Source organism: Cinclus cinclus, chromosome 3 (genome assembly GCF_963662255.1).
Source record: "Cinclus cinclus chromosome 3, bCinCin1.1, whole genome shotgun sequence".
NCBI classification, from domain to species: Eukaryota; Metazoa; Chordata; class Aves; order Passeriformes; family Cinclidae; genus Cinclus; species Cinclus cinclus.
Genome location: NC_085048.1, coordinates 69,694,775 through 69,705,356, shown reverse-complemented (window position 1 = coordinate 69,705,356; position 10,582 = coordinate 69,694,775). Strand labels below are relative to the sequence as shown.

The 10,582-nt window shown below is 37.6% G+C and overlaps 1 protein-coding gene across 1 annotated transcript in view; it reads right to left on the bottom strand.

Annotated features, from left to right (window-relative positions):
* The window catches only part of PCNX2 (pecanex 2), a 150,614-nt gene that overhangs the window by 20,541 nt on the left and 119,491 nt on the right, over positions 1-10,582 (bottom strand). The window contains exons 26-27 of the mRNA XM_062489044.1: positions 4,827-5,080; positions 373-606 (exon numbers count right to left, since the gene is read on the bottom strand). Coding sequence (XP_062345028.1) covers positions 373-606; positions 4,827-5,080 — 488 coding nt within the window. The remainder of the gene's footprint in view (positions 1-372; positions 607-4,826; positions 5,081-10,582) is intronic.

Genomic DNA, 10,582 nt, shown 5'->3' with positions numbered 1-10,582 from the left:
GAACTGTAATGCTCTGATGACATTCTCTGAATGGAACCTGTTCTAGCAATACTTTTGTGAGCACTTGATATATCCATACTTTCTGGAGCTGAAGAAATTAATGTTGTTGGAAATTTGCACAGTAAAGAATTGGTTCTGTATTCAAAGACTAATGCTCCTTAAGACTCCAGTTTTTATACAAGGGTAGTTTCCAAAATATGTTGTTTGCCTTCCACAAGGCATGCTTTCCTTTTACATTAAAGCTAAAAGCTTATATGAAATAAACTTTATTCTACTAATCCTGGGCAAGTAAAAAAGTAGCCATGCAGCATTTCACTCATATCCCAAGAATTAAAAGTAATACTACTAAAAAAATCTAAAATTGACACATACCTCCACCCTTTTCCTGGCACAGAATTGAATCCAGTCCAGATAAACACTGCAGAAGCTAGCTCTTGTTATTCCTTGGAGACACGGAACATAATCTTCATCTATGTTAACGTTAAACATTGCCAGGTCACGTTCAATATAATGCCACTTTGCATAAGGCTGCAGTATCTTTTGGATGGATTCGTCTTTTATCCAGTCAAGGATTTTGGGGGAACTTGCTGTAAAGTATATTATACTCTGTTGACAAAATGTGCAAATGTTAGTCACTCTGAACTCTGATTAAAGCAGACATATTTTACACAGAAGAGAATAAGCCAAATAGGACCCCATTAAAAATCATAATAGTATATCTATTTCTTACATTTTACTACTTAGCATCATTATTGCTTCACAGAAGTGTTCAAGTTAGAAAGATAACAATAATTGATACTGATAGCAGACAACAGAAAAATAAGTAGATTTTTTTTAAAATATCCTTCTGCCTTCCAGGAAAATCAATACAATGCTAGGAATGGAGAGTTCCAGCATTCAAACATATCAATACTAGTGGGGTTCTAGAGTCTATCACCAAGAAGGTGATATCAATAATAGCTTAGGCATATTTTGAAAAAAACAGTAGTATATGGTCACATCCTCAAAACAGGGCTCTTTTTCCCTCAGTGGACTTAGTGTTTTCTGGAGATGATGCTTTCTTAATTCTTTATTAGCCACAAGGATGAGACATGACAGATGTGTATGACCCATCTGTTACTTGTCAATGCAGCAGGTAAAGAATAATAGATTTTTTCTTACATGTCAGGTTAAAAAGTTGATAACTGATACAACTGAGTTGCTTTTAAAACAGTGAGGGGGGAGCAGCATTCAGCAGGGGCTCTTTCACCAAATAAATAAATGTTAGAAAGCAGCAACACATGTATCTCATATCTGTGCCTGAGTTTCTAAGTGTTTCTAACTTCTCTCTCTGGACACATTAAAATAATATTAAAAAAAATGTAATTAAAAAATTCTATCCAAACACATCTTGGAGTATATTTTCGAAAGAATATGAAACTTAAGAAGTTCAAGTGTGTTCCATCAGCAGGAAAGTCCCATTATAATGTTTTATAATATTAGTTTAGAGTTGGATACCAAAGCAAACAAGGAGCAAGTATGAGTCATGACTGAAAATGATGTAGTTCCACTCTACCTAGTCAAAGGAAATAGTACTAAGTAAATAAATGTATAAATTTAAAATATGATGGATTACAAAGCACAGAAGCACTACCGGCCCTTTTAAAAACCCCAATGCTCTCCATAGTTTTTCTTTCAAATTGTATAAAAATACACAAGTAAGAGGAGAATCAAGTTTCAGAGGAAAAAGACAAGTCAGACAGATACAGACAGGATGGACCCTTAATTTCTTGCATGATGAGAACAATACATTCCCTTAGAAAGGATTCATGCAGAAACAATAGGAGCTGAAAACACAGCACTCAGTGAATACACAGACTTCTTGAATACCAGAAGATGTTTAAATAAGAATATATTGAGAAGAGATGGAAGAGGCACAAGGGAAAAATATCACAGTAGTTGGGCAGGAAATTATTTCAAAATATATGCAGAAGGTTACAGGACCTGATCCACTTTATTTGTGGGGAATAAAAGCCCTTCCATAATAAGAAATGCATGCATTTCTAGGCTGTCAATGAAACTGCAAATGAAATAAATATAATTTAAGAATAAGATGCTCAGTGCAACTTATTGTTTAAGAGACCAATACAATAATTATTCTTGAAGGATAGAAGAACTAAAACAAAGTATACATTCTCTTTGTTGATTTCTGAGATAGAGTTTGCTTCTTTTTATTATCCTCATCTGTGTTTACAAAGAAGCTGATTCAGCTGGGAAAAAAAAAAAATCAGACTTGCAATCAGACACAGAAACAACAAAATCTTCTGTCACCTAATTAAATTCTGCTCTTGGTAACTCTTACAACATATTTTTTGTGCACTGGTAGATCCTCAGGTATATGGCATTTCTGAAACAATATGGTAAATATTTACAATATTGCAAGCTATGGAGAATAAACCACAAACACTCAAAATGCTCAATGCAATGGAAGTACAGTTCCTGCAGAAACTCCAGCCTAAGTGTTTTCTGAGTTTGTGTTTTATGTGACCTGAATACTGCCTTATCTGTAGTTCTACTTACAATTACTTTCACACCGTTTAAAAAAAAACAAACTGTCAAGGACTTTTAAAATGTTCACAGTGAAACTGCACAGGGTCTTGATCTAGATTCCCCCAGAAGAAAGAGCTGGGGAAGGCATGAATTCTCACCTCTGTGTCTGATACTGTTTATTTAGAGGCAAGCATTAAATAAACAGGAAAAAAGCTGATCTAATACATATTATAATCTTCTCACTTTCCAAGGCTGTACTAAAGATTTTGCCAAATCTTTTTAAAGCCCCTGTTTATGGAAAAAACTAATTACTTTAAAAGCACAAGGAGAAAATATCCAGATAACTTTATTTTGGGAAGTGACATTGTGGAGAAGGGATTTTCTGAGTGCACCCTCTCTTCATTAAGCCCAGGCTAATACTGAAGGTGCCAACAGGTTATTATCATCTTCTGTTCATCCTTCCCTACTAAGAGAAGTAGATTAAACAGACCAACAGCCTAAGAGTGAAGACCAACCTTTCTGAGAATGAAGCTTTGTCAGTGCAGTATAATAATACTGGCTCAACTACATCCAACAAGAAGAGATTTGATTGTCATACTTTCAGAGCCATCAGTAGTGCACATGAACACCCCATAGAGTGGAGAAGGAGCCACAGCACACCTCAGTGATGTGGAGAGCATTTAACTCACTGCCTTCTACTCAAACCAGGATAAACTAACCACAGAAGTATCATATGGGATGAAAGTCTGTCTAAGTCATCTTACCTATGTCACCTGAAGCTCTAAACCACCTTGCAGTTGAGTTTTATGTCCCATGTGGTGATGGGATACACTCCCACAAGTCCTCCATATATTAAATCATTTCAAGGCACAAAAATAGTTCCAGTTTATAAAGTAAAATTCTTCACTGTTTAAAACTAATAAGATCCTGATCTGATTGCACCTTAGACTGGGATTTTTTCAATCTCATTCCCCATCATAAACTGAGTCATTTGCCAGCTTGCATCAGTTTATGTTCCAGTTATTCAGGTTACCTTTTAAAGTAAAGCAAAGCAACTGTAGCAACATACTCATTAAAGAAGAGTTGGCTTTCTGTTTTGTTTTGGGGTTTTTTTTTTAGCTTAGTTACATTGTTTTAAATCAATTTATAGCCGCAAACCCCACTTCTAAAATGAAAAAAATCATGCTTACATGCAGTTTTATTTCTAATTAGTTTATTAAACAAAGAAGGTTGGTTACCAGGCCGTACTGCCTGCATAATTATTTATGAAATCCCAGAAGTAATCAACTGCATGATCAAAGCAGCTTTGTAAGGCAATGAGCTTGTTTTTACTTCATTGGTTCATTTGCAAAAAATGGTGATTAACTTATAAATAACAGGTCTCTGAAGTTGGCAGATTTTTACAACTGCAGAGATGTAAGGAGAAAGGAGATGTCAGGGCTGGTTTGGAGCTTTAGCAACTGGCTTCATAGCAGTACCATGCAATTGGCTCTTGCTGTTTCAGTAGAAGACTATAAAGCTCAACAAATTCTTCATTTGCTGGATTGGGAATTGTTTTGGCACAGGATGAAGATGTCTTGCTAGACTACAAGGTTAAATTATTTTGACAAACTAGTATCTGTGGGGTTATTGTTTTCTTAATAACACTGCGAAATATAGAAGTGGTATAAATGAACTGCTGTGTAATCAATGGAATAAAGCAACTTCAAATGTGCTGTGGTACATATGTAAAACAGAAGGTAAGAAGGGGGTTTGCACTACAATAAAAGTACATTTGAGAAACAGCTTGTTTCCCCAGGAACTTTATGCTTGTTAATACAGTTCTTTTCTTTTTCAGAAAATAATTTAAAAAAAAAGAAACAGTGGAAAGGCCAAGGTAAGAAGTAACAAACTGTCAGTGAAGGGTTGTAAGAACATTTTGTCTGACTTTATCACTACAGGATGGTAACTCGTCTTCTTGATCTCCACTGAAGCATGCCTGCCATTTTCTGTACTATCTGTAAGCATAAGTGATAAGAATTAAATTTAGCAAAGGGAGACATTAATTAATTACCCTTATTCCAATGGAAGGTGTCCCTGCCATAGGAGGAGGGTTGGAACTGGATGATCTTAAGACCAAAAAAAATGATTCTATGGTTCTATGATCTAACATCAAGTCATCCTGACTGCCAGACTGTAGTGCAGATGGATAAACATAAAGCAAAAAAACTTCAAGTGCTTTCTTCTGCAGACAAACAGCATTCACTCTATTTGACAAACCTGCCTAGGAACAACGTGCACTTTACCAAAGAGTTTACCTTGATATAGTATCTGATAAGGATTCTGCGCAGGTCGAACACTTGCAGCATGGTGGCAGCATTGTTGTCAATGATGCTGTATCCTTCCAGGATGTACTGGGTTCGTGTGATCTCCCACGTCAGCCAGCGCAGGTTGAAGGCTGCATTACAGGACAGCAGGTGAGGCAAGTGCCCAGGCTTACAGCAGCAGCAGCCTTCGTTGTCTTCATCTCCTTCTGTTATAGCTTCCACTTCTCTCTGCTGGCAGTATGTCCCTTGGCAGCAAGAAAAAGAGAGTGTGCTGCCAGTTATTGAGGGAGGAGGAAACAAAGGACATCTTGCAAGCTCACATTCAAAGTATGTTTGAAGGTTGTAGGCACTTGGCAAAAATCTGAAAGAACAAACTATGGCAGCAAACTCCATATGCTAATTGAGCCATGCGCAGCAGCAAATAAAGGGCTGTACATTACTCATTTACTACTATCACCTATAAAAGCCAAAAGGGCCTGATCTAATGTTCTAGTTCTAATGTAATGGGTTCTGAGCTGAGCTAAACTACAGACCACAGCTTCTGCCTCCATAAAAACTCACCAGGAAGCCACACTAAAGAGTCTAACTACACAAGGCATATTAAGCAAATTGATCCAAGTCTCAGTCTGCTTATTCAACTAACATACTGGACCCAGAGAAAGATTTTAGTGTGTCAGAGCTCTTGTAAAATCTGGGTTTTAGCAAACTATCTTGGAAAGCAGGTTCCAAAAATAACATCTACTGGGTTGTTCTCTCTCCCACTGGAGTAAAAGCTACTCTGGATCAAACATCTCTAATGAACAGCACTAGTGGCAGTATATCACAGGAACAGAACAGCTTTCTAATTAGTCTGTTACACAGGCTTTAGATCAAAGTAGAGCAGATTTTCCTAAAAAAGGCATGTTACCTCAAAATGAAGGCAGATGTAGAAGCAATAATGCAGACTCTACATTTTCAGCCTGTGATGTGCACACTAGATGGTCAAGCTGAGTCCTTGTGCATTTGAAATATATGAATGCAGCTTCTATACCTACTAATAAAAACTGAGGAAGACACCCATGCGCTCCCCCAAGTATTCTCAAAATGCACAAGTTTTATGTTCTTGATGTATGCTTCATTTTAAAATTTACTCTCCCTATGCTGTTGCAGAACTAACTCCCCACTGAGTTTGTACATAAACCATCCTTCAAGGGCATCCCCCTGTGATGCAAGTTACACATCTTGCACTGCCAGAGATTCAATATCAAACACAGACTGACGACTCCATCAACTTCTAAACAGACTCGACAGGAGAGGAAGATGTGAGACACTGCACTGCAGTTCAATAGCTCCCTCCCCACCAGGACCAACAGACTTGTTGTGTCACTGTAATGGGATAAGGATTTGGCTGTGTTCATCACCTGAACATTCAGTCAGGAAAGAACACAGTGCCAGCTTCAAATCTCTGCAGTCTGCCAGCACCCCAAAAGAGAGCCTGGAGCAGGGCAGCATCCCAAAAGCCTTTCTGTGGAGCAGGATGACAACTGCTGTGCCCTCGACTGTCTCTTCCAGTCCCATCACAACTCTCTGGTCAACAACCTGTGACCTTCAGTTTGTATCAACAGAAGTAGCATCTAGAGCATTCCTTTCCCCTCACTAAGAAAAATCTTTCAAAATACAACAAAATATGCTCAAGTATGGGTAATGACTTCTCTTTTTTTGCCTGTGCATCTGCTAAAATGTGTGCAGTAAGCAAAACATACAAGCAAAAAAGAATAGAAAAAAAAGGGGAAATGTGTGAGAACAAACAGGACCATAGCTCTCAGAGAAGGAAGAAAAAGATTCAGTATATTCGTGTTCTCTGTTCAGTTTGCCACAAATGAAAAGTCACACTGTGAACCCAGTGTTGCTCACACACTGATACGCATTCTTCCTTAGAGGATATACTTCAGGGATATACAATATGAGAAATTATTAAAAGTCTTCAGGTCTTCCAAATATAAACATTTTGTCTTTCAATACTGCCAAGTACAAAACATGACCTATTAGGATGACATTTCCAATTGGACTGGACATGAACTGGACTGCTTCTGCTTCATATTTCACAGATTTCTACATGAATTAACACTTACTGCTCAACAGCAAAAGAAAACAGTAACTGCTCTGGGTCAGCAGACAATTCTGTGAAATCAAGTCAGAAGACATTGTACTGAAACCAAAGTACAGAAAACATTCCTTTGTACATTGCTTGAAAAGACTAAAACAAATGCTCCGTGCCGGTGCTGTTACTATTGCTGTTATGTTTACTTTTGAAAGTTTAAAGGTCTTTCAGTATTACACTGAATTTAAAAGAAGATACCTCTTCATCTCAGGGGCAAAATTAAGTATTGCCAAATGTTTGCAAGTGATGAAAAATGAAAAGCACAATGAACAACTGTCCCTGATCCCTCTACAACAACAGGATTTCAACATGCCTTTGCTCAGCCTATGTAATTCTTTGGGATTTTTTGTTTTTTTTTTTTCTTTTGGTATGGAAATATCAAATTTTATTTCTATGGAAGGCTGTACTTTATGTACTACCTCTTTCAATAAATGCCAAGCATTATTACTGCAGTTTCTGTAACTACTAGTTTTCTTAAGGGATGTATTTTGTAAAATATGGGCCCAAGGAGGCTGGTAAGGCAAAGAAAAGGTGAAATCAAGAGACCCTCAATGTTTAAGGAAACTGTCATCACATGCATAACAAACAGAAGACCGTGCCAGAACATTATTTGCATTCTTAGGTAATTCTACAGGTTAAAATGCCTCCAAGTTGTCTTTGCTAGGTGATTTTAATCAGCTAGAGTTAAAATTATACTGCAGAGGGTGCAATCAATGTTGAAATTGAGGAGCAAGAGTCATTCTAAGAGGAACTGTGTTATTACAAAAGCTATGAGAAACAACCAAAGGAGCTCATGTGGTCTTTTTATGGATTTATTCCAAAGAATGAAATCAGGGGTGTGTTCTTCAACATCTGGCAAACATGCACTTGATTAACAAAGGCTGTCTGATGGACCTTGAGCACTACCACCTTGGGGATTTGGTGTCTTCACTGCTTGCAAAGCCTCTGGGGTATCCCTCTTAAGTTTAAAGGTGTAATCTGAGCTGTGGCCAGTGCTCTGACAAAACACCAAATCCTCATTCCTGCTGATTAGTATTTCCAAATAACATCTAGTGAAAGGACTCAAGTCCACAAAGACAATATTCAGGCTTGATGCTCAAGAACATGTTGGTTGCCTCCCAATTCCAGCAGTCAGTTCTAAAACAACTGCCAGAAATTTCCTCTCATCATTAAAGGAGCCTCAGTTTAGTCCTTAGTGCACTGGCTGGATTTCAATGCCAGATTGGCATTTTACTGTAAAATTTCATTTACCAGTGCATATAGCAATCCTTTTTGGTTCATTACTCCAGACACTAGTACCACAGAGACTAAGAGCATGTGCTCAGATTTATGCATTGAGCCAGAAGGGACAGGACACAGGAAATGAAGTCAAGCATTTGTGTTTGTCTTTTACAGAAGGCTGGCACTGGACTTTTTTGTATGTGCTATAAGCTGATGATTTAAATGACAATTTTTATATTGCTTCTCAAAAAATTAGCAAGTTCAAGCAACTCTGAGAGAATTATTCATAAAACCAAAGATCAGGGAACAGAACACACTTCACTTCTGCAATATAATTAAGTATAGTACCATTAAATATTAAAATACAGGAAAATGTTTTCACTAGTAATTAATCATTTCAAAATCTGAGGGAAAACAGGTTTTTTTACATTTCTTTCTGCTGTAGAAGGAAAATAATCTCATGCACTTCACTTAAGTTTAGTCATTCACTCTGACCCTTGCTAGCATAGATGTGACCAATTCATTTGTAAGAGATCTAACACTGGAAGGTTGCCAAAAATCCATCAGTGTAAAAAAACATGTGCTAGCTGAACAAAGCAAGGTCAGCCCGTGTGAGCTCAGGAGAAAGTCAGGATGAGAACTTGGAGTTCTTTGTATTTTCCTGACACATCAGGATTTGAGGACAGACAGAATGATTTGACCTAAATGGAAATGAGAAAACTGAAACTGAAGACTAATCTTGCTTCAAGTGGATAAAATACACCTGAATGATCAACCAGCCTTGCAGAATTCAAAGCTGAAACCATAGTGTGCTTTTGAATTCAATTTTGAAAACTAAGGGAGTGAAAAGCATTTTCTAAGATCTGAGGGGCCAGAAAGAAAAATCCATTACACAACCACATACTCAAAGTATTTTAGGAGTAGTTTTAATTTCCATAAAACACTTCAGGTAAACAACACATCCAGAATAGGGACTAATTACTGTGGCTGAAAGTAGCAACAGCTTGAACACTGAGAATTGCTGACAAATAAGTAGCTAGGGTGCAAATCCACACAGAAAGGGGTCATGCCCAGGCTAACTCATTTCCTAAGCCATGCAGAGGTCTCTTCAGAGATGACTCCACACAAAAGCCTGGTTGCCCACCATTAGTTTGGCAACACCAAGCACAAGAATGCCTTACAAACAAATGCATTACAGTAGAATTATCTGGCTCTGCCTCAACAAGCTTATGCTGCAAATCGAAGCATTCCCAAATTCTGATGGATAAGGATCCTTCTCCTTTACTTTTCTGCTCAGGATAGCAGTTTAACAAGCAGTAAATTATCACACATAAAAAGCACAGTGAGCATAACCACAGCCATTAGAAGGCCACCCTCTACTGAAAGGCCATCAGATATGGTTCTAGAAACACAAAACCCCAAATTTTTTGAAGAGGAGTGAACTGGGCTCACAAACTGAAAGTCACAAACCTCAGATTTAGACACATTCTGGAAACCTGCAACCTTTTTTGGCTCCTTCCTGCTCTTTGACTTGTGGAACCAGGATAATGAACTGTAATTTATAGGTTCTGATAGTCTCAGCTTGTTTCAAAGAAAAATTTCAGGACTTAAAAACAGTATCATCCTCAAACATCAAAGCTATAGGGTATAAAACTGTGGTTTGGCTTTCAGCTGCTTCAGGTGCTTGTATGTCTGAAAAATAATCTGGTTTTCAAGCCAGATCAGTTGCTATAATAATAGGCATCCCCTCTCCTCAGAAACCTTTCCTTTTCTTGGCCCACAGAGACACATTAAGAAAGGCCACATTCTCCAAAGATGTTTGCTGTTAAACCTGCAGCTATGAAATACCACAAAAACTTCCCATGTCACATCTTTTGCAGTGCAATACAAGATACAACCTTTTGGTTTTGGCAGATACTTCCTCAGTAAAAAGGCTGCACTGCATTTAACATTTTCCTTCTTTCCAGAAGTCTTCTCCAGTGCACCCATAAATACACATAAAATTGTGAAAGGAAGAAAAGGAAAAAAATACATCAAATATTTATTCTAGTATGTGCTACAGAAACTATTTTAAGCATATTTGAAATTTATAAATGGCTTCCACTGTTGGAGCATCATTGTATATCTAGAAAGGCTTATACATCCTTGATTTCCTGCCTTTAACATAAGATATCTTTTCCCCTGTCTCATGCTATTCTTACCAATTAAATCACCAAAATTAAAGAAACCCCGTTGCATCCTTTCTGTCCATGTTTCTAGTATTTCCAAGAATTGTGTCTCTCAGTCTTTGTTCTTTCCCACAAACACTGCACTTTTAGTTTTTAACCTTTGCTCCCAAGGGATGTGTCAAAAAATGCTGTTTTTCTCTGAACTCTGTAATTTACCA